Raw genomic sequence first — 24,824 nt, forward strand, 5'->3', positions numbered from 1 at the left:
GGCTTGTTGCATGGCTACATGGTGCATACAGTGTATACAGTGTTGGATTTAATTTTTCTTTTGTGGTAGGGGAACTAACTCAATAAGTCAAGGTACTCATGTATGTTGATTCATTAGGAGCTTCTTATGATCTTATTTAAGAAAATCATCATTTCTTTTATTTACCACAAAAGCAAAGGATTCAAAGATTTAAATAAAGAATTTTTGAACAACAAACAGAATGCAATAGACGTGGGAGGGGCAAAGTTACCCTACACATATAATATCATGTCAAGGCACTCTTATTTTGTTTGTCTTCTACTTTGTTCTACACTAGAGGCAGAGGAGTTGGGGGAGGGAGAGAGAGAGAGAGAGAGGGTGCAGATATGAGACAATTTGATTCATACGATAGTACAATGTAAAGCATCACCTTTCAGAAGGAAGATGGCATCTCAGTTTTTTTTTCAGAACTGCATGATCCAAATGCTTCTTCCACTGATTTTTTTCATATAAAAATTGCTGCCCCTTTTCTTACTTTTGAGATATATGTCTATTTCAGGAATTAACTTAATCAAGCTTCCAAAGAGGACTTGAGTTTATAGACCACACTTGACTTAGATTTCTCTTTTCTTCAGTCACAAACAAAAGCAAAATTTGCTTATAATTTAAGAAAAAACTAATTCATTGTTTTTTTTGCCATAAGATGACCCTTCTATTCCTCCAATCCTCAAATCATGTTCTCTGTGCCAATAATTGATTAATCTTGACCCATAGTCCTCCCAGCTTCCTAGTAAATGCCCCTCTACAAGCATTATTTTATCTTTCTCTTAAGCCAAAAGATGACAATAACTATTGCTTAATCAATCATACAAATTATATCAGTTATTTAGACTGTATCTAGATTCTTGCTAGAGTGTGGACAATATAAAGTTATCCAGTCAACCAGCCAAACACTAATCAATTTATTCTGTCAATTAACCAAGTTAAATTTTTTTCAGGACGGACGGTGAAATAATTTTAATCACCCAAAACTCTCTGCAGCGCTCTCAGCTTTTTCACCTTTTCCCTTATTTTATTTAACCAACAGTGGAAGCACCGACCAAACAGCGAATAAAGTTATTTATTGTTAGGTGTTTAACGGGTGAATACCGATGATAAAAGTTAATCGAGAAATGGTTCTTTATTCAGTGCCTAAACATAATCCGGGCCAAACATGAGACCGGGGCAACTCCAAACTCCGAAGGAGCTGTCAAGCCCAACGCATATTGTAAGTGTAATACCCTGAAAAAAAAAAAGAAAAAAAAAAAAAGGAAAGGGGGACGGGCCGGCCCGAAAAGACCGGGCCCATCCCCTTATCACGATCGTGCCCTAGGCACGATCGTGGTGGACGAAGGGAGGGGGGCAGGGGTTCCACCGGTGGTATGGCGATGTAGGGACCTGTTCTTACAGGCCGTGCGTTAGGGATCGGAGTCCTTGGTGCTGCGTCAGGAGGCTGTCCGAGCTATCTGTATTGCCTACCAGATCTGGTTGGCCAGGAATGCTCGTACCTTCAGCGAACGACGTATGTCGCCGCGATTTGTTGTCGAGAGTGCCCGCGCTCAGGCGGCGGAGCTGTGTTACACTATCCCTGTTGGAGGGACCTTGATAGCTCGGGACACCTGGGGTTCCCACTCTGCTTCGGCAGCCTCTCGTACGGTATTTTTCACCTGGGAGCCCCCACCCCCGAGTTTCCTCAAGGTCAACTTTGATGGGTCTGTTTTGGATGGTGGCACGCGGGGAGGCGCGGGTTTTGTTATCCGGGACCCATGTGCCAGGGTTGTGGCTGCCGGTGGCAGTCAGTTATTTGACACTTCAGTTCCCAGCGCGGAGCTGACAGCAGCCTGGGCAGGCCTTCGCCATGCCCGGTGTGTCTTACGGGCTAGGTCCATTATCCTGGAGGGTGACTCAGCCACCATTGTCAGTTGGATCCAGGGGGGTCCAAGGCGTGGCGGGTGTGACCATCCCTTGCTCCGTGACATTTGGGTTATGGCGAGGGATGGATGGGCCTTTCGGGCCAAGCATATTTACCGTGAAGGTAATGGTGCTGCGGATTGGGTAGCTGCGTATGTAGCTTCTCACTCCGGAGGCACCTTATGGAGTGGCGATGGGGAGTTGCCTTTGGCACTCCGAGGTATTTTATTTTCTGACTTTATTGGGTGTATCCGGTCTCGTCAGGTCTGATCCACCCGCATTAGCAAAAAAAAAAAAAAAAAAAAAAGGGAGGGGGGCAAGGGGCGAAGACGGCGGCGGCGGCATTGGAGAGGTGACTCGCCGGAGGAGACCGAGCGCCGGAGACCCGAGATCCGGGCGGCTGCGGGGAAGCCCTCCTCTTTTCTTCGGTGATTTGTAATCCGGATTGCTCACGGATTCTTCCACCCATCTCTTGCCGGAAAGATCGCCGGAACATCCCGTCGGATCGAGGTAAGTGTGGTTCCTCTCCTTGCATGTCATTTGCTAGATTTAGGGTGGCGTTGGAGGGGTTTTGGCCGCCAAAACCGTCGGAGAGGGATCCGTAACAGGGTACCCCTGTTTCGGCCCCTTCTTTCCGGTTTTTGGCCGCCGCCGGCCGCCGGGTTGGCCGGGATCCATGGCGGCGGGGTTGGTCGGGTGTGTGAGGGTCAGAGAGGGTTTTCTAAGCTGTGTATGTGATGAGGGAGGGTGGATCCGAGGTCTTCTTCCTCGGGATCCCATCCTCTCCTCCTCTTCCCCTCGTCGGTTGGCCACCGGCGGCGACGACGGCAGCTGGGTGCCGTCGGGTGGGGGCCGAGCCACCATCACGGTGGCTGCGAGGATCCGTGCGGGTCTTCCGTGGATGATGGGGGAGGGGGATGGGAGGAAGGAGGGTTGCCGGTTCTTGGAGAAGAAAGAGGAAAAGCCTCTTCTCTTCTTCCCTTGGCCGGTCACCATCGCCGGCGGCTGCAACAATGGCGGCCGGCGATGGTTCGGCCAGTGGTGTTGTCGGGTTGGGGAAGGAGAGGGCACAGCCACCATGGTTGTTGCCCTTGGATCAAAAAGGATTTGAGGGAGGGAGATGTATTCCCAACCATGAAGAGAGAGGAATCATCCCTTTATGTTGGTCTCTTCATCGGGACCGGCCATCGTCGCCGGCATGGCTGCGGCCACGGCTGGCGACGACATAGGCCGATGGTGCAAGGTGGGAGTCAGGCCACCCCGACTGTCCTAGATCTGGAGGGATTGAGATGTTTGGGGACCTGGTGATGGACCCCATAGTAGATGTGAATTATGGTTTAGAATATTTAAATATTAAATAATTTAGTTTATGATTTATAATTGATGTTGTAGGGGAAGAGTCAGCGGTGCTAGGAGGTTTTGATCAGGGGACTCAGCACCCCAGCTCGTAGGTTGTGATCCAGATCTGTATTTGAGTCTGTCTACAATTTCTGTAAGATTCCTTGTACGCCAATCCTACATGATATAAATATTTTGCACTATATATATGTTTGATATGCTATGATCCAAACAAAGCAAAAAATAGTTTATATTAAATTATATTTTGGTCGTGTTGGCTTGTGATTGGAATTATGATGGATGCATGTATGTGTATAACCTATATCTGCATAATTGGATTTATGGATGTGGTGGCATGGACTAACCATGTTATATTGATTGCCCTGTCACGGGCTGGAAACGTGACCATGGTTAGTCTAGGTCGGATAAAGTGGAAAAGGGAATGGATGTGTGTTTGTGAATTGATTAAATGAACAGGGACTTTGGGCTTATCTCGTTATTATTGATTGCCCCATCACAGGCTGGAAATGTGATATTATCGATTGCCCCGTCACAGGCTGGAAATGTGATACTATCGATTGCCCCGTCACAGGCTGGAAATGTGACACTATCGATTGCCCCATCACAGGCCGGAAATGTGATACTATCGATTGCCCCGTCACGGGCCGGAAACGTGACCGGAATGTAGCCCAAAGTCGGAAAGATAATTGATCCGGATCAAGTTAACATGGAATGGGAAGAAAAAGCATTGAAAATAGTCATAGTGATTTATAAGCTATATATATACTATATCATTCTTATGTGGCCAGATTTTCATTGATGTTTGATGTATAATTATGGACTTTTATTGATGCTTGATGTTCATAATTATATTGATTATTTGAGTCTTATGGAAACTGTTTATGATTTCATGAAATGTGCATCGATTTGTCGTGGTTTTCGAATTCATATTATTATTGTGTTGGTATGGATGTGTAGGGATTCTTACTGGGCTGTAAAGCTCACCCCCCTTTTTCTTCTTTTTCTTTACCAGAGTTGCAGGATGCATAGTTTTGGATGGGATGGGCGCAGAGTGCGAGCACCAGAGTCATTAGTTAGTTAGTTGTTTATCCTTCTTTGATGTCGATGAACATTTGAAGAGCTCGTAATTGAACTAATTTATTTATTTGGACATGTCGGATTTGTCTATTTGAATTTCTAAATTAGTTGTGGATTTATTGGAATTTTTGTTAATCATAGGCCTTGCATGATCTTTAGGGCACTGCTCTAGGGCTCATGCGGCCGGTCGCGTACCGGACCCGGGTGCTGGGTTCGGGGCGTGACAGAGTGGTATCAGAGCTTAAGGTTTAGGTATCCTTGGGTTTAGGTTCAGGTGAGTGTGAGTGGAGAATTATGATAGAAAAACTATCAGAGCCTTGGTTTATAATCACCTGAGATTGTAACAGGAATGATATTGTAATCTAAGGTTTAAGACCACTAGGGACTGTAGCCTTAGTGGCATTAGAGTTTGACGTTTAAGATCATTAGAGATTGTGACAGAAAAATATCATAGCTTAAGATTATGATCATTTGGGACGTGACAATTAAATTCGGTGCTTAGGGTGTAAGATCACTGGGCATAGTGATAAAATGTATGCATCGGGTTTGGTTTTCGATGAGTGTGGAAGGAAAGTATAAATTGTCTTTGATCATGATAAAAAAAAAGAGGTTTGACCTAAGATAACTGTACGAAGGTCAACAATGCCATATCGGTTGTACCATATTCAGATATTATTTAAATGACCTGAAAGTTCAAACTTGATATGGGTTATGATGTGATCGTACTTTTGGTTTTGCTACTAGTTATTATAGTGGGATTTGTACGTAGATCTTCCATAGTATTGGAGTGAGCTAAGAAGATTTCATAATATTGAAAGGAATGTTCTTCGAAGTTGAATATGTATGTGAATCTGTATGTGGTATTGGCATGTTTGGATATTACAAATAGGTCTATTTCCTATTGATATATTTGATTTTATTTTGAGGCTATTGAGTTGGCATATTGATGGGGAAATTCTAATTATTGAATTCATATATTTGGATTGGGCTACTGAATTTTTCTTATAATTGTTGGAGACTATTGGATGTGTTAACTTGAACTAAAGTGTAGATTTATGATCTAACTAGGAATCTTTGCCATTGAGTAGAGATTTAGATTTTGAGATGCTTATGTGAGTTATCATATGTAGCATTGATCATACATATTAAAAATCTTGGTGAAGAAAGATTTGAAGGTTGATAGAGTTAATTTCTAATCATAGTGATATTGGCTCAATGATTTTTAACCCATTGAATTTGAAGTAAATTCTTTTGGAAGGAAGGTTAATCTAAATTATGTAATTGAATTGCTAAGAAATCCAGAGTTAATTAAATCTGGATATTTTGGATTCTAAGTTGTGGAGATCATGTAGTGACCTTAAACTTGATTAATGGCTTGAGGGTTAGTTATGGTTAGTATCTTCTACATAAATTTCAATTAAAGTTTTGAAATCTGGATTTTCTTATTCCTAGTGCAAAGTGATATTTTGGTCATAAATCATTTAGAGACCTTAGAGTATTTAATGGATTAAATCAGAGTGCACAGCGGAAGTGTGGTGGTTTGAGTTATTTTGAAATTGGTTAAGGACATTAATATTTGATGTAAAAGGTATTATGATGGAACACTTGAGTTAGTTTCTAGTAGAGGAGAATGGTGTTGATTCTATGGATGATCTAGAGGTAGCTATGTAACTTTCACCAATGGGTTCTTCTTTTGTTGACAACCTTTGGAAGAAACTTGGGCATGTTAAATTTAGTGTTAACGGTTGATGATTCCTTGGTTGGTTTTAGACTTGGAATGTTTTAACATGAATCTCCTACTCCTAGCTCCGACATTGTTAATCTACCAATTTGAAAAGGTTTGAGGTTTTCCTAAAACAAAGGTTGATCATTAAATCATGAGCGATGTTAAGAGAAGAAGGAGGATTATAGATTATGAAGAGCATTTGATGCTAAAGCCTTCTCTTATTTATGTTTAGCCGATTATGATCTCTATGTAGAATCAAGAGAAATTAATTTCTTTGGGATATAATTATGGCATTTTAATCCAAGGTTGGGAGTTTGGAATTCTTTTGAAGGAGATCAAAAGAACTTACTACATGTGATAAATAGAAAGGATCAAGTTTTGAGATGCTGTGATTTTTGTATGTCAAAATCTTGTGAGTAGGTACTCCGAGAGGGAGACTATTTGAGATCTCAGGGATGATATAACGGATGCATATTTTTAAAGTTTGAGGCTTTAAGTAAGTTAATTTCGAGGACGAAATTTTTTTTTAAGGGGAAGAGTATGTAATACCCTGAAAAAAAAAAGAAAAAAAAAAGAAAAGGGGGACGGGCCGGCCCGAAAAGACCGGGCCCATCCCCTTATCACGATCGTGCCCTAGGCACGATCGTGGTGGACGAAGGGAGGGGGGCAAGGGGCGACGACGGCGGCGGCGGCATTGGAGAGGTGACTCGCCGGAGGAGACCGAGCGCCGGAGACCCGAGATCCGGGCGGCTGCGGGGAAGCCCTCCTCTTTTCTTCGGTGATTTGTAATCCGGATTGCTCACGGATTCTTCCACCCATCTCTTGCCGAAAAGATCGCCGGAACATCCCGTCGGACCGAGGTAAGTGTGGTTCCTCTCCTTGCATGTCATTTGCTAGATTTAGGGTGGCATTGGAGGGGTTTTGGCCGCCAAAACCGTCGGAGAGGGATCCAAAACAGGGTACCCCTGTTTCGGCCCCTTCTTTCCGGTTTTTGGCCGCCGCCGGCCGTCGGGTTGGCCGGGATCCATGGCGGCGGGGTTGGTCGGGTGTGTGAGGGTCAGAGAGGGTTTTCTAGGCTGTGTATGTGATGAGGGAGGGTGGATCCGAGGTCTTCTTCCTCGGGATCCCATCCTCTCCTCCTCTTTCCCTCGTCGGTTGGCCACCCGGCGGCGACGACGGCAGCTGGGTGCCGTCGGGTGGGGGCCGAGCCACCATCACGGTGGCTGCGAGGATCCGTGCGGGTCTTCCGTGGATGATGGGGGAGGGGGAAGGGAGGAAGGAGGGTTGCCGGTTCTTGGAGAAGAAAGAGGAAAAGCCTCTTCTCTTCTTCCCTTGGCCGGTCACCATCGCCGGCAGCTGCAACAATGGCGGCCGGCGATGGTTCGGCCAGTGGTGTTGTCGGGTTGGGGAAGGAGAGGGCACAGCCACCATGGTTGTTGCCCTTGGATCAAAAAGGATTTGAGGGAGGGAGATGTATTCCCAACCATGAAGAGAGAGGAATCATCCCTTTATGTTGGTCTCTTCATCGGGACCGGCCATCGTCGCCGGCATGGCTGCGGCCACGGCTGGCGACGACATAGGCCGATGGTGCAAGGTGGGAGTCAGACCACCCCAACTGTCCTAGATCTGGAGGGATTGAGATGTTTGGGGACCTGGTGATGGACCCCATAGTAGATGTGAATTATGGTTTAGAATAAAATATTAAATAATTTAGTTTGTGATTTATAATTGATGTTGTAGGGGAAGAGTCAGCGGTGCCAGGAGGTTTTGATCAGGGGACTCAGCACCCCAGCTCGTAGGTTGTGATCCAGATCTGTATTTGAGTCTGTCTACAATTTCTGTAAGATTTCTTGTACGCCAATCCTACATGATATAAATATTTTGCACTATATATATGTTTGATATGCTATGATCCAAACAAAGCAAAAAATAGTTTATATTAAATTATATTTTGGTCGTGTTGGCTTGTGATTGGAATTATGATGGATGCATGTATGTGTATAACCTATATCTGCATAATTGGATTTATGGATGTGGTGGCATGGACTAACCATGTTATATTGATTGCCCTGTCACGGGCTGAAAACGTGACCATAGTTAGTCTAGGTCGGATAAAGTGGAAAAGGGAATGGATATGTGTTTGTGAATTGATTAAATGAACAGGGACTTTGGGCTTATCTCGTTATTATTGATTGCCCCATCACAGGCTGGAAATGTGATATTATCGATTGCCCCGTCACAGGCTGGAAATGTGATACTATCGATTGCCCCGTCACAGGCTGGAAATGTGACACTATCGATTGCCCCATCACAGGCCGAAAATGTGATACTATCGATTGCTCCGTCACGGGCCGGAAACGTGACCGGGATGTAGCCCAAAGTCGGAAAGATAATTGATCCGGATCAAGTTAACATGGAATGGGAAGAAAAAGCATTGAAAATAGTCATAGTGATTTATAAGCTATATATATACTATATCATTCTTATGTGGCCAGATTTTCATTGATGTTTGATGTATAATTATGGACTTTTATTGATGCTTGATGTTCATAATTATATTGATTATTTGAGTCTTATGGAAACTGTTTATGATTTCATGAAATGTGCATCGATTTGTTGTGGTTTTCGAATTCATATTATTATTGTGTTGGTATGGATGTGTAGGGATTCTTACTGGGCTGTAAAGCTCACCCCCTTTTTCTTCTTTTTCTTTACCAGAGTTGCAGGATGCATAGTTTTGGATGGGATGGGCGCAGAGTGCGAGCACCAGAGTCATTAGTTAGTTAGTTGTTTATCCTTCTTTGATGTCGATGAACATTTGAAGAGCTCGTAATTAAACTAATTTATTTATTTGGACATGTCGGATTTGTCTATTTGAATTTCTAAATTAGTTGTGGATTTATTGGAATTTTTGTTAATCATAGGCCTTGCATGATCTTTAGGGCACTGCTCTAGGGCTCATGCGGCCGGTCGCGTACCGGACCCGGATGCTGGGTTCGGGGCGTGACAGTAAGCCAATATAGTTTTGCTTAAAGATGATTTGGCTATAGTGATTGGTGAATTCCAAGGTGCATGGATGGCATGAGAGGCTGCCATCTACTGCTCCGAGATATTTGGGCCATGATAGGTAGAGATGTTGCCTCTTAGGCCAAATATGTCTACAGAGAGGCCAATTTGAATCAGAGAAGGCTGAAAACACCCAGATAGATGTTTTTCATTTTTTTTTTGGCATGTGCTTGTTTTTTACTAATGAGGATAGCTTTTTCTCGAAATACTTCTAATCTTCAAATCCTAATAACTGCGAAATCTAAACCTAAATTTCTTGTACAACCGCTAGGAGATTTTTTCAACGAGCTGGAACATGTATAATAAGTAAAATGATTTTGCGCCTGTATATATGAGAGAAAAAAGGGTGGCAACTTGTGACTTGATCCGCCAATCCGACTAGCAATTGACCGATTTAAACAAATTCAGATTTGTCATAAGGGAAGTACATAGATCGGCTCGATTTAATTCATTGCTAAATGAATCGAGTACATGTTTAGCTTGTTTTGATTTGTTTAATAATTGAAAGGGGTCATGATTCAATTTATAACCTGTTCAAGACCTTTTAGATTATTTAAGACTCATTTAACTTGCTTAATTTGATTTGGCCTGTTTCTCAAATAGCTAATGTAGATCGAATCGTGTTACTTGCTAATAAAAAGGTTGAGTTTGGTTTGACAGACATTTGGCCCAATTCATATCGAATCCAACCTTTATGTGATGAGAGAGAGAGAGAGAGAGGGACAGAGATCAAGTTCCCTTTATTCAAGGAGCAGACCCCTCAAGTGTGTCCAAAGAATCAAATTCCCTTTGCTTTCTCGGTTATTCCGCCCGACAAGATCTTGCTCCATAACCGCCACCAAACTTATCTCCACCTCATGGAAGCCTTGGATACTCTTCCTCCAAACCCCAGCACAAGAAATCCAATCTATACTATGTATACAATTTGAGATGTTGGAAACGATAAACTATTCATCTCCCAAATTAATTCAAAAATAAATTATTAACAACTTGTTTGATTTGTAGTAAAAAAAAAAGATCAACAAAAAAATAAAAAAAATATGTTGGTTAAAATTTTCAAAAAAGAAAAATGAGAAGATTGCTTTCTCATAAGAATAAGATTCTCATATTTCATTAAAAAAAATGTGGAATATGGAAAAATCCTATTCTTACCGGCTAGAAATTCGAAGATTTTTTTTAAAAAAAATGCTCTTAAGCTTTGGGATAGAAAGAGATAAAATCTTATTTTACACAACTTTTACAAAAAAGTAAATGCTTAACCAAATATAGGCCACTCTGCAATATGCCTTTTTTTTAATGGTCAATCAAATATATAAAAATTATTTTTAAAAATATTATATATTCATATATCAATTTTTTAGAAAGAAAATATTTCAGCGAGAAGAAAAAAAATCCAAACGAATTGTAATGAAGTCACGGGAGAACGAAGCATTCCTGACCTCACCTGCAGTGATGGCTTCAATCGTCAATTGATGTTAATTGCTAACACGCCTTCTGCGTGCCCTTTTGCTGGTGACTTAGTTAATACTCTGTGATATGGCAGCATGTTGAGCCCCTGAAAAGGCTAATTCATTGCCCTGAGATCATATGGAGGATGGGAAATGGATTGGGGGTGGGGGAAGGTAAGAAGGAAAGGCTCGTCTCATGACAAGGACTTCTCAAGCACTTAACATTTATTTCCACCTGCCACTTTCTTGTGAGGACATGCATGCATGAACCTTTTAGACTTTTCAGAGATGGAATGCTTCAGGAGCAATTATCTTCCCTGTCCAAACTCTAGGAGAAAAAAAATGTTGTCTTGTTCTCCATTTGCATCCATGGCTATCCAGTTCCCTATTTATTGTAGTACTTTCCTGAGTTGACATCTTTGTTAAGCCTACCGGGTTCTGTCGAGGGAGAGTGGGCTGCCATTTAGGCTGGGCATGGAGCAGCACCTGCAGCTGAAGTATGGAGTCCAGTGGTAAAGCCAATGTGTAACCTTAGGCCCATTGGGTTAGAAACCGAACCTATAGTTACAGTTGCTCAAGCCTTGTGGACTTACATAAAATGTATAAGTTGAAGATGAATTGGACTTACATGATTCCATGCAGAAAACCTTCATGCTATGTGTCCATCAAGGCATGCACTTGAATCCACAACCTTCTCCAAACCAACATAGCTCGAACCAATCAAGATAGATATTGTGTGATTCGTATTTTATTTTCAAATGAAAATTAAACCCTACAACTTCTTTCAAGAACTAAGCTTGTATATTTTTTAATCCTCTAAGAAAGCTTAAGGATAAACATCAAACTAACTTCAAAAGCATTTTAGTCCGGTGTCTCGATGGAACTCAAGAAAAAGCTACACTTGATCATCGAATAACAAATTCTAGAGGCGGAGATAATTTATTGAATGATAATAATTGAAACTTCTCCTAGTCCCTACTAAACCCATGATAGCATTATCTTGTTTTACCTGCGGCAGAGTTTGCTAGTTCCCTTTCTATGGGTATATCCTAGATTTGATTATTTCAGCTACAATGCAATTTACCTTCCGAGTTTTCATTTCACGTATATATCCTTCCACCCTTGTACAATGAAAAAAGGAAATAAATACAAGCATCAGGCATGGGCAATGCACATCGATCGTCCTACAAATCATGTACCGTCATGTCGATCCTATGCATATTCCTGCGAATTGCAGTTTCTTGCATTCGGCATCCCTTCTTGACCTATAATCAAAATAAAGTCCAAGCATATTTTTGTTTATTTGTTACTTAGGCTTTCATTGATACTGATTTTTTTTTTCTTTTGTATATTTTTGTTTCAATTCTTTCCAGGACTTTGGAGATGACCAAGTTGATCCCTTTTCTGAAAAATATTTGGGACAATTGAATGTCTAGTTTTGATGATGAAAGGACATGGAGTTTGTAGAATAGGAGACAACCAGGAAGTCTCAAAGAACTCATTTGGCTCGTAGGAAAAGAAGAGGAGAAAAGCATGATCAATGAGAAAACCCAAAAAAGACCTCTTGTTTGGTCGGAGATTAATAATCTGAAAAAATAGGAGACAATATGTTAGTTTCTCAACTACAATTCACCCACGATTCATGTTATGTAATCCCACATTAGGAAACTTGCATCCTAGCTACAACACTATTCCCAACATATTATCTTCACATCCTAAACCTCACAGAGGTTCCACAGCTTCACTCCTCTTCTTAAATATCTAATTCAACGGCTAGTATAACATACATTATTTATATTGTTTTTTTAAAAAACTGTTCTAGAAGGATATATAGTGTTAGACTTGTTTTGTAGTTTATGACTAATGATTTTTTAAGATTTTTTCAATTTCATATTAGTTAACATTCAAAATTTGTTCCAATCACTACTCATCTACCCGCTTTAGTTGACCGTTAACTCAACTACATCTCATTATATTTGTTTTCGTTTTATGCAATCAAGATTTGTTGGAAGCTTATGGCTTATGGCGGATAAGGTGGGGATCCACTTGACCAAATGTCTCAGGAAATTTCTTTGCTATGACCAATATAGAGTGACAAGAAGGAAAAAAATCTCTCTTTCTGCGTTTTTTTTGAAGAAGTTCCAACCATACGACTAGCAAATTAAAGATTCGAAACTCTTGAGAATTAAATTGAAAAGTAACAAGGAAAAATGCAGAATGCTTGTTGGGATCCATGGTCGATCGTATTCCTTCTGAAACATGGAGCCTGTCTACTGGTTAACAAGGGCGCAACTTTGATGAGACTCATTAAGCTAAGGTCCACTGTGTTTTGGCCAGCGAAAGAGAGAGAATCCTAAGAAACTTATAACATTATTTACATTCCAAGGCTTAAACAATCTCTCAATTAGACCCTGAACCCTGGCTGGTCATGAAAGCTCTCGAGCCATTTCCGGTTTTGCTTCTTACGTTAACTAGCTTTCATCAAAATCATATTTATCTTATGAAGCAAGTAGTTAACAGTTGCTATCCTATGATGATTCGGTACTATTAGTGTCTCTGAACGAATGAATGTTTGGAAAAATGTTATATAATTGAGCCCTTGCACTTCCAAGATGGCATTTTTCCCCGGATAGGAAGAGGTGATTAAGGAATTTCTCTTCGCTTTGGAGATAGATCTCTAAAGTCCTTGACCCGTTCGGATGATGTCTCGTTTTCTCCGTGGGAGATGGGACTAAGGTGAAGTTTTGGGAGGATACCTGGCTGGGAGATGTAGCTCTTCCCATCCTTTTCTATGATCTATATGAAATGGAAACTAGGAAGAAGGTTTCAGTTAGATCCCACTTGGCCAATGGCAAAAGGAAACTTCAGGCCTAATCAAGAATTTCTTTTAGACCATGTTTTTTTCTTCTTTCTTTCTTTCTTTCTTTTTTGACAGTCGCAGGCTAGCTATCGAACTTTACTCCATTGTTTCATCCTATAACTTAGATGAGCAGATTAATTGCTTCTCTGAATTACCAACCAACACAGAGGTAGCATTTATCTTAGTCTCCACATTCCAACGTAGGACGCGCATGCATTTGGAATTTCATGCAATCCCAATGTAGGACGCGTGCGAATGTGGATTTGATGCGTAGTCAAATTAACTTCCGATCATTTCTCTGCTTCATTTAAATACAAACGAGGAACCATAGTTTAATAATATATGTTCTTCTCTGCTCGCTTTCACCAGCCCACGGGTTTTAGTCTCATGACGCAGCGTGAAGCAAGCTGCCCCCCTGCATTTCTTTCATTTTTTTGTCCCCCATTTTTGTCTCACTCCATAACATAAGAAAACTTTGGTTTAATGAAGTGGCACTCATAGTCCAACTCCAATGCTCATGGCAACGATTGAAGCATACTGATAGGAGCCAATTTATCTAGGCTTTGGAAGATCTTCAGCGCTCTTTTATTATATGGTTTGAGTTCCACCATGGTTGTCCTCGAAGTAGCTGATGGTTAGAGTGGTCATCAAATGGTTGTTCTCAAAGTGGTTATATACCAACTTTTCCTTTGGCAATTTCTGCGCCCACTCATCGTAACCATGATCGATTAATTTATCCTTCTATTAGAAAAATCGAGAATAACTCGAGGATAAAAGGAATATGCAAAGAGAGATTCAAGAAAGGAAGGATTTCATTAATTTCCAGCCAGTACAACATACTAAGAGTAGACCAGAGTCAATTTTACATTGCATTTCAACTAGATATATAAGTCGCATATTTGCGTTGTCATCACATGGAAACCTTTCGATCGGTCCATGTCAAAAACACAAGGTCGACTAAAGAGAGGAAGAAAAACATGAGAAACATCATAGAGACCAGCTTTCCTTTCTATGCTGCAAGTAATATAATCTTCCCATCGTCATTGTTGCCACCGCCAACGTGAATCAGCGGAAAGAAACCTTCGCCGCGACAAACCTCCTCCTTAAAACCCATCATAAACCCAGTCCACCAAATGTGGAAAAGGTAAAAAGAGAGAGACCAAAGAATAGACAAGACTCAGATGAGAGAAGAAAACCACGTCATGGACACGGTAAAGGGTTCATAATTAATAAGCTGCTTGGTATATTCGTCAGCTAGATAGACCGTAAAAGAAGATCAAGGAAAAGAAAAGAGAAGCACGCAGATAGATAATATGAAGTTGGAGACCATGCCATGCCCCGACTCTAGTCATCCCCATGGATGTACCAGCAGAGCAACATCGTGGCGCAGCGACGCAGAATGTAGATCCTGGCGCGCTGCTCCTTGACGAGCGACGCGCACCGCCTGGTGAACCCCTTGCCGGCCTTCTTCGGCCGGGGCATGGAGTTCATCCGAGTCTCGGCCATGATATAATTTGATGGTGGCGGCGGCGGCGGCGGCGGAGGCCGTGAGGCGAGGTCAGGCACGAGCTAACGATGGCTCGATAGCAAGGCACCTACGCAGCGGTTCGTAAAGATGGTTTATATAGAAAAGCATTGATCTGGGACTGGTTGACTGGGATTTAGGACGAGGGGGGCCGAATGTGGTCAGCATAGAGAAAGGAGAGTGGAGAGAAGGGGAGGGGTTGGGTTGCATGGAAAGGTGGAGCAAGGCACATATTTCTCAGCGCCGGGAACGTGGGCATGGGATTAGACAAAAGGATTAAAAGGAGAGTTGGGGTTTCTTAAAGGGAGTGTTTGAGGGATTGAGGATTTGTTTAAGGGGGAAGGTGGCTTAAGAAGTGGAAGGGTGCTCATGCAAGACAAGGCAACTTGGTGGGGATGGGGGACAGCGTGCCGGTTGTTGATCCAGGGTGGGGTGGCAAAGGCTGATGGTATTCCTTTAAATCTGTGAGGTCCATGGTCCTGGCCTAACCTTGAAGCATTTAGCTAAGACTCATTCAGTCATATTCCTATATTACCCCTTATGTCTAATTCAGAAAAAAAAAAAAATCTCATGTCCTCTATGTAATTCATGCAAGTACCAATTGTGCAGTCCTTTTTTAGGCCGCTCTGCCCAAGTCATCTAAGGGACAGGTTGTATCTTTTGCGCGCGAAAGCAGGATTCATTTTTCTTTGCATGAATCTACTGTTCGGTCTCGCCATAGTTTTTTTTAGATTAGTGCAGACAAATGAATGAAAAGGTTCAGAGTACTTTCAGATCTGCATAAAGCGCGATCCAGCAAAAGAAGATACAATCCGAACCTATATCCAACAATGTAGGTCTCCCCAGTAAATGGCTGATGGTTGAGTAGCTGATGATGCCCACCTGTAGTTTATGTTAGAGCCTATTTCTATCAGCCATTTATGATTGTTGGTAGGTGTATATAAATATATGTGGATAACTGATAATGAAGTGATACATTGAATCCAAACTAGTGATTATTATGAGCAGTGTAGCATTATCATGCACAGGTGCAGCCAATTGATTGCCAACATGTCCCCTACCTATAATTAATTCAAGGGGGATTATTAATTTGACAAGACTGGATAAATAAATATTGGAAACAAAAGCCAACAAAGGAACAGGGCGGTAATGTGCATCATGTTGCCATCCTCGTGGGGTCACACCAAAACCCCACCTTCAGGGAAAAATTGAAACAGCCTACCCAAATTGAAATACGAGTGGCTCATATGCCACGGCAAAGTGCTACAATGACTGCACTAATGCATTTGCTGAAAGGATAGCATTCTGTAATCAGGAATATTATTTGGCAAATCATCAAGCATGCTACAAGTTCAGACTGGAACCAAGCCAAGTTGAGCTTGAAAAATCATTAGTTATGCGTGCGAAGGGCCATTGAACCAGGAACCAGCTCCTAGAATTAGTGTATGCATGGTTGCTAACCTTGTTGGGGACCGTGGCGACTCGACCACCTTGTGGTCCTTCTAGGCCAAGTTTAGAAGGCTTTGCACTTCAATCGATGCCAGTGGTCTAGTTTATTCTAATTTGCTCACTTCCACCCGTGCAGAACTCAGCTGTCATTTGAGAGCTTGGGAAGGGAGTAGAACAAAATTCTCTCTTTCGTACCCTTTCATTCAGCCCAAGGGACTGACCCCTTCAGATAAAATATATGTTCGAGGTTGCCTTGAATATGGGAAGATGATCTTGAGGCTGGAGAATTTGGACAAATGTACTAAGATTGGATCCGATCTGCCGGCCATAGATTGCATTGATATTCTGATATCGGAATCTCTACAGCTCATCCGCACTTTCGACTCTTTGTATACTGGGGAGTGGGCAATTGTGGACAGCTCCATCTCTAAGCATAGAGCCACAGACGTATTAAGATTGATATGTCCCTTGAGATGGGGGCCTTTGTACCTAGTTATTCCCTTCAATCGTTAGCTTTGCCTGTGGTGATAAGCTGTACATTCTCGAATTCATCAATTAAATAAGTGAGGAAGTTCTTGCATGCGAAGTGGCCGCTGCGGATTACAAGGAGGTTTCTTCTTTTCATAGGCGGCTTCAACTCTTTTTTTTGGGGGGGGTCCTGGTGACTAGGTGGTCGTTTTTCAACTAAAGCCTCCAATATTTTTATTATCGATGCAGAGAATGACACTGCAATGGATATGTTCAGTTGTTGTGTATTGATGAAGTATGGGGGATGGGTCTTCCTTTTTTTTTTTTTTTTGATGGAAAGGCAGTGATAAACTTCCCCCATGCTATATTATTATTAAAAGGAAAACAAAATATTTACAATGGAGGAGAGATTAGAAGGAGGGGAAGAAGGCAGAAGTTTCTATTTAATTTATTTATTTTGAATGGAAAAAGAAGAAAGTAGAAGTTACGAATAGAATGAGGACAAGTTGTGGCTATCTAATGATTTAGCTGTGCAAGGGTTATCCTGCAAGGCAAAGCAGGACTTTGTGCAAAACAAAAAAGTGGTACAAGCTTTTTGTTTTTTTTTAAAGAAAATTCTTGCATTATTTTCGTGCTATATGTGCCACATGAGAGCCATGCAAAGTTGATCCCATTCTTTCCATAAGTTAGCTTGTACTTTCCTTGAATGCCACCAAGTCCAAAGAGCATTAACATTTGGAGGCCGACTACTAAGATTCAGGCAAGAAGTTGGACTCCACAAGGCTTAAGAAAAACCGCACCTGATGAAGATATTGGGTAGTCTGCACTTACTCTCAATCCTTTTTTTTTGCTAGTATTTCGCAAGTATGGAGTTTGTTCTTGAGAGCAAACCACAAGAACACCTTGACCTTTTCTGGGACACCTGCCTTCCAGATTGTATGGTAATGAAGGGATGGGAGGGATGGGCCTTCATGATAGTGTGCAAGGATGTTTTTCATGATAATTAGTCAGCATTCTTGTTTGTTAATTTGCTTGCAAACTAGTGAAGCTCATGAATGATAGTTAAAAGGGTGCAAACCCGAAAACATGCTTCATTGTGCTTCAATTTGCAAAGCATGGCCTTGGAGGTGCAATTTATTAAATGATGTAGTGCATCAAAGGCCTTTGCTTCAACACTACTCGAGATGGCAAGCAACCTACCATGCAACAGCTAAGGCCCACTGATTCTTGCAGAAGTGTTAGCTAAGTATTACTCCATGGCTCACATCGCATGCATTGGCTTATGATTAAGATAATTAATCAGTGTCAGATATCGAAAGCGATTGAATTAATCAGTCAACAACATAGACCTTAGGGCTTTCCTGAGGGTTTCCTACACATGTAGAGTGCAACCATAGAAATCCTGAACGTGAAACCATGGACCGCTTTCTGCCTCGGAAGTCTACTTCAAATCTTGGTGCAAATTTACACGCCTTTACTTTGCTGATGACTGTCTTCTCTTGACAAGGGCGCACGTAGCGGACGCACGGGCCCTCAGAAGGGTGCTAGCCGACTACTGTGCTGCATTTGAGCAGAGAGTGAATGTTCAGAAATCTGCCATTTCTTTCAGCCCTAGCATGACGCTTGAGGTGAGACGAGGGATCCGGAGGATTCTGGAGATGCCAAAGCAGGATGGGACCTAGAGCTACCTAGGCATTCCGATCACTGGTAGGAGGTTGCGGGTAGCTAAGTGCACTGGTTTGGTGCAACGGGTCCAAAGTAGGCTGGAGTGTTGGCGGGTAGCGTCTCTATCTTTGATGGGTAGATTGACGCTGATCAGATCTGTATTAGGCTCCATACCCATCTATCATATGGCGAACACGGTGGTGCCGAAGACAGTGCTAATAAAGATTAAGTGGCTAGTTCGAAGCTTCTTATGGGGCTCGCATGGAGGTGGTTATGGGTTGCACCTAGTGGCATGGGAGAGCGTTTGCCTTCCGTCTAGCGAAGGTGGACTTTAGGTACTGTCTCTCCTGGAGAGGCGGAAGAAACTCATCGTCCGACATGCAGTCCAGTTCATGTTGGAGCCACAGGGGTTCTGGAGTCGGACTATGGCAGCCAGCTATAGATGGGTGGGCCCTGAGGCGCCGGCCCAGGAAGGGCGGAGATGCTCCTTCCTATGGCGAGAGATAGCGAGGTACCTGTCTACTGTATTGGCTCACACCAGATGGCTGATAGACGATGGGCGGAGCATTGATGTGGCTGGTAACTGGTGGGTGGATGCCCTCCCCTTGTGGCAGACAACAGAGGGCATGCGTGTATGTGATCTCCTTATTTCGGGGGGGGGGGGGGGGGGGTACATGGGATGAGGCTAGGTTGTTTTAGGTTTTCGGGAAGCATCTTATGGACAAGGTCCGATTTCTACTGGTACCAGGGTGTGCAGGTTCAGATATCCGGATTTCGAGTACCTTGACTAGGATTGACATCAGGGTGGAAAATCTTTCCTGCATCTTTCGACGAGAGTATGAGCCGAGGCCAGACTGTGACTGGATCTGGCGCATGGGACTTCATCTGAGGGAAGCATTGTTTCTTTAGAAGGTGCTCTGGGATCATCTTCCTACGAGAGCAGTACTCAACAGACGAGGGCTGAGGATTCCCTCGGAGTGTGGCGAGTGTGGTGTGGATGAGATGGTGGACCATGCAATGTTTCAGTGCGCATGGCCGAATGTGACTTGGCGGTTGGCAGGGATCCCGCGGAAGGTTTGGGGCCGGAGGGATCAGTTCCTACAGGCCATATGTCGACGGTCGGAGTCTCCATTGCTTCGCCAAGAGGTGATTAGTGCGACTTGCACGGCCTACCAGATCAGGCTAGTAAGAAACGCCCGAACCTTTGGGGAACACAGCACGTCGTCGAGACTTGTGGTGGAGAGCGTCCTGGCGCAAGCGGCGGAAATCAGTCATATCGCACCTATTGGAAGGACCTTGACAGTTCGAGACATCTGGAGTTCCTATTCTACTCTAGCAGCACCCCACACAGTGTTTTTCACTTGGGAGGCCTCACATCCGAGCTTTCTCAAGATCAACTTCGATGAGTCTGTCTTGGATGGAAGCACGAGGAGAGGCACGAGTTTTGTTATACGGGACTCGTATGCTAGGGTGGTGGCTGTAGGTGGCTGTCAGCTATTCGACATCTCGGTTTTCAGTGCGGAGCTGAGGCTGCTTGGGCGGGCCTTCGTTATTGCCGACGTGATTTACGAACTAGCTCTATTATCCTGGAGGGTGACTCGGCCATGGTCATCAGTTGGATCCGGGAGGAGGGGCCAAGGGGTAATGGCCACGACTATCTATTGCTCCAAGATATCTGGGCATGCTAAGGGACGGAGAGGCCTTCAGCCCAAGCATGTTTTCCGAGAAGCCAATGGGGCTGCGGATTGGGTGGCTGCTTATGTGGCTAGTCATTCCAATAGTACCTTGTGGGCTGGAGACGGAGAGTTGCCCTAGGCACTCCGAAGCATTTTGTTTTCTGATTTTTTTGAATGCATCCATACTCATCAGGTATAATCTACCCGCTTTAGCCAAAAAAAAAAGAAAAAAAGAATCTACATGCCTTTAAGAGAGGTGAGGAAGAAAAAAAGAGAAGCAGCTGAGGGCATACTTTAATAAATTGCCATTCACCTTCCTTATCCAAGTTCAATCCAGTTGTCTGTCTTCCGCCTCATTCATGCTCAGCTCCATCAGCTCTACCAACTCTGCTGCAACAAGCACCGGCTAAAATTGTACTCAAAGCTTAGCTTGTATTAGAGAACGAACCAATGTTGAAAAGAAGCTCACTCCCTCTCCCTAGCCTCCAGTACAATATGGCCACTAACTGTTGTCTCTGCCTTTCGCCCTCCTAATGCTATGAAAACAAGATCAAAGTTTAAATAGAAAAGGTACATGATCTTATTCAATCAAATGACCAGTGCAATTGGACAAGACAGGCCATTTCTTTCGATAATTGTAGTCTACTTTGCTTTGGTTAGCCCCATAGTCTATTGCTTTACAATTACAGTTAATTCTAGATCTCATCTGAATATTTTGTTATTGTTTTTGTCTTGGGTTATGATGCTCTTTGAACTATGTAACTCTGTCATTTAAACGAACTTTGGTACATCCACCCCATCCCCTTTATATCACAAGGGTAAAAGAAAAGAAAAGAAACATTGGGATTAGAGGTGCATTGGCTGAGCAATTACAGGCTAAACCGAGAACCATGCATTCCAAATTGAAGCTAATGCGTGTATTCTTTTTCTTTTGTTGAAAGAAGGGAACCAAAATGCTTAAAGGTACAGTTAAGCAAAACAGGATTGATTAATTGTCCCACCTTTTCTCTGAAAAGAATAAGCTAATTAACTTACAGAAAATAATCAAAATCAGCCCATATTCATCAACTTAAGATAACTATGGAGAAGTGCCTTTGCATACTTCCCTAAAAATATCCCTTATGTAATTACCCATAAAAAAGTTGAAAATGCATATGTACCTCCTCCACAAACTGGAGATTTGCATGTATAATTTCTTATCATGTAAAAATTCATAAGTTTAGCTTGTCTGGACCACAAGACAACCTAGCCTCTTTATTGACTATTTTGCTATTTATCATTTTTTAGAAATAATTTCATGATATGTTTTAGAAATTTTATATCAAAGGTACATATCTGCTTTCTTTTTCTTCTTTTTCTTCTACAACTAAATGAAAATTGTCATTTTAAAAAATATAGATGCATAATTAAGTCTTTGAAAGCGAGAAAAGGGCAAAAATAATATGGTAAAACTATACAAGTTGTCATCTAATGACCGGGGTATCTGTATAAATTTAAGATTCTTTTCAAAAGCCATGCATGCAAATTTTAGATTTTGCAAGGGTTGTTTAAGATGTTCAAACTCTGGGAGGCTATACATATTTCACTATCTAAGGGGCGGATAAGCACGTTTTAAGGGTATATATGGAAAAATTCTATATAAAAAATAGTCCCACATTAAAACCAGTGTACGATGAGTTTGCTACCATTCATCAGCTTAATTCTAAGCTTTGTACATGAAATTCTAGGAGGAAAAGAAAGACAGACCTTGAAGTAAGCAGCACATGTCACATATGTCGAGAGAAGTAGATTAGAAGTGAGCTCAATATTTTTTCACTATTTAATTTCGTGCAAGATTAAGGACATATCACGAGCTAGGCTCATATCAAAGCTCATGCTATGACAACCTAGGATTTTGTCCAAAATAGCTAGTCAGAAAATATTATTTGCGTTCCTTGATTCTATGTAAGTACCCAAGATCTATTCAGCTAATAATCGATATGGAACTAAACACACGCCTGCACGAGTCCTCACATACTCCTCCGTTTAAGTTTTGACGTCCTCGCCAGGCTAACGATTTAAATTCATCAAATCTAATCACAAGCGCTACGATCGGCCTATGGTCGCCCCTAATAAATATATGCTACAGTGTCTTTTGGTCCACAAAGGTTATAGGTTGGATCCGTTCTAATGTCATTTATAATAATTCAGGACCTCACCCAAAATGGCTAGCTGAAATGTATTATTTGAGTTCTTGATCTTGTATAAGTATCCAAATCTACCAAACGAATAACCGATATGGAGTTAAAGCACATATTCATCGAATAATTGATATGGAGCTAAACACACGCTTGCACGGTCTTCATATATGCTCAGGCCACAATATTGCATAGCTAAAGTAGTTTATTAACTCCTGCAATTTATTCTCGAACTATTTCAATTGGACTAAGGGGAGATCACAAGCTTTGCTAATGGCAAATTGTCAAATAAAAGGATGCTTAGGCCTTGGGCTTGGAACCGAGAGTGAAGCCCACCCAACCCCCAAATATGGCGGAAGATCTAATATGTTTGTGTCACCAAGTTCATCAAAAAGTGCATATAACATGTAGATTTCTTTCCCTGCCTTTCTTTTTCTCAAAAATTCCTAGGGAAAGAGATGGACGGACGCTCCGTATATGACCATCCCTTATGCTGATCATGGTAATTGCCTTGGAGATGTCTTTATAATTTTTATCTTTTTTTTTTTTTGGTGAAAACAACAGTTCATATAACTCTAACTCGAGTACATCCAGCCATAACAAAAGAATTAAAGAAAACAACGAAATGGGACAATCAGCTACTGATGTCCAAAGAAGCTCCCCAGAATGCCGAATGACGTAGGAGGCGACCCAGTCCGCTGCTCTGTTCGCCTTTCGGTACACATGTGTAGCATGAAAATCACCCATATCCTGAGCCAGTCTCCTGGTCTCAAGGATGAGTGGATGACCGTCACCGTACCTGTCCACCCCCTGGATCCAATCAATCACCACCGAAGAGTCTCTCTCGAGATGCACCCGAGCGGCGCCGAGAATCCTCCTCGTATAGGATAAACCCTCCCAAGTAGCCCGCAGCTCTGCTCCAACAACGGTAAGCCCTGTATGCGACAACCACCAGCGGCTATCAGTCTGCCCTCACAGTCTCTAATCACAAATCCCACACTCCCAAAGACACCATCCACCGACCGACTACGATCAAAATTCACCTTGAGATGACCAAAGGGTGGGGGTACTCATGAAACAAGGACGAACCTGGGCGCTAGAACAGCGGAAAGAGTACCCCAGATGTCCCTGGCCATCCCAGAAGTGAACCAAACAGTGGCCGCGGTAATCTCCCCTACATGTAGCATAGCTCGATCCACCACCATCTTCAAGGACCACCTCCTACCCTCAAATAGGCCAGCATTCCTATCCAACCAAATATGATAAGTCAAATGTGCCAACATGATGCCAGCCTCAACAAAGGCTCCGCATAGAAACTCTCAACACGTGAATTAGATCCTGAGCCGACTCCACCGAATGGGGTAACGGAACAGGAGACCTGCTCCATATCTCCCTAGCCCAGGGGCACTGTAGTAGAACATGGTCAATGATCTCCTCGATACCCGAACACCGATCATAGCACTGAGAAATCCGCATGCCCCATTTGACTAGCATACTCCTGGTCGGTAGACAACCCCATGTCACCTTTCAGAAGAAGAGTGCCACCCGCGGATGACACCGCAACCGCTATATCCATCTGCCCTCAATCTGCCTATCTGGCACCCTACTGATCAAAGTATGGAGATCCCTGGCTTGCACCTGCGGTCGGCCCGTTGGCTACCAAACTAACCTGTCCGGCACCTCCTGCATGGGAATCGGAAGATCCATGATCATCACTGCCAACTGCTCCCCAAACACCTCCCGAATCAGTCCCTCCCTCCAGCAGCCCCCCACTGGGTCCGTCAAATCACTGACCCTAAATCCAGCAATCCTCGCCGAGTCCACCAAGGTCGGAAGTCGGCTAATCGGCTGCTCAGTCACCCATCTATCCTCCAAAATATCTATAGACCTCCCATCTCCAATGGCTGATCCGTCGGAAAGAAGACAGAACGAACTTGCCAGGGGAATGGAGGGAAGTGGGGAGATAAGCTCTTTTGAGCAAAGTCCCATCTCATCTCCGGTAGCACCAGTGCAGCTTTGGCACACATCTCCCTCCACACCGGAGAATAGGAGCGGCCACCTCGCACTCTAGGTATCAGGGCTCCATATTTGGCCCTCATAGCGAGGACCACATATAATCAGGCTCTAACACAAATCTCGCCGCATGTCGTGCCGCTAGAGCCTCCCGCCTAGCCATCAGAGATAACACCCCTAACCCACCGAACCTAATCGGCTGACACACCACCTCCCATGCCACCAAGTGGATACCACCTCTACCCCTGCTCCTTCCCCAGATAAAGTTCCTAAAAGTCTGCTCAAGGGTCCTCACAAGAGACACCAGAATAAAGGAATTGGACAATAAATAGATGGGAATCAAAGAAAGGACTGACCGAACCAATGTGATCCTCCCCATCATGGAA

The 24,824-nt window shown here is 42.9% G+C and overlaps 1 protein-coding gene and 2 long non-coding RNA genes across 4 annotated transcripts; 2 read left to right on the forward strand and 1 right to left on the reverse strand.

Moving 5' to 3' along the window:
- Nucleotides 1-2,856: 2,856 nt before the first annotated feature.
- LOC148703353 (uncharacterized) lies at nucleotides 2,857-4,440 on the forward strand. The gene is made up of 2 exons (XR_015986951.2): nucleotides 2,857-3,421; nucleotides 4,301-4,440. It is a non-coding gene; the product is annotated as an uncharacterized LOC148703353 (long non-coding RNA).
- A 2,310-nt stretch (nucleotides 4,441-6,750) lies between these two features.
- LOC149753449 (uncharacterized) lies at nucleotides 6,751-9,094 on the forward strand. 2 transcript variants are annotated; one of them, XR_016413129.1, is made up of 3 exons: nucleotides 6,751-6,951; nucleotides 7,832-7,931; nucleotides 8,298-9,094. It is a non-coding gene; the product is annotated as an uncharacterized LOC149753449 (long non-coding RNA). The 2 variants fall into 2 exon arrangements; XR_016413128.1 differs by having other exon boundaries at nucleotides 8,810-9,094.
- A 5,165-nt stretch (nucleotides 9,095-14,259) lies between these two features.
- On the reverse strand, nucleotides 14,260-15,260 carry LOC103717792 (small polypeptide DEVIL 19-like). The gene has a single exon (XM_017845363.4). The coding sequence runs from the start codon at nucleotides 14,969-14,971 to the stop codon at nucleotides 14,810-14,812; it is 162 nt and encodes a 53-aa protein (XP_017700852.1). The 5' UTR covers nucleotides 14,972-15,260; the 3' UTR covers nucleotides 14,260-14,809.
- Nucleotides 15,261-24,824: the final 9,564 nt, after the last annotated feature.

Source organism: Phoenix dactylifera, chromosome 5, assembly GCF_051530095.1.
Source record: "Phoenix dactylifera cultivar Ajwa chromosome 5, Ajwa_hap1_PhDact_Kaust_v1.1, whole genome shotgun sequence".
NCBI lineage: Eukaryota > Viridiplantae > Streptophyta > Magnoliopsida > Arecales > Arecaceae > Phoenix > Phoenix dactylifera.

What these genes read in the sequence shown, in the direction of transcription:
- LOC103717792 (XM_017845363.4), bottom strand. Translation starts at nt 14,971, where the DNA reads ATGGCCGAGACTCGGATGAACTCCATGCCCCGGCCGAAGAAGGCCGGC.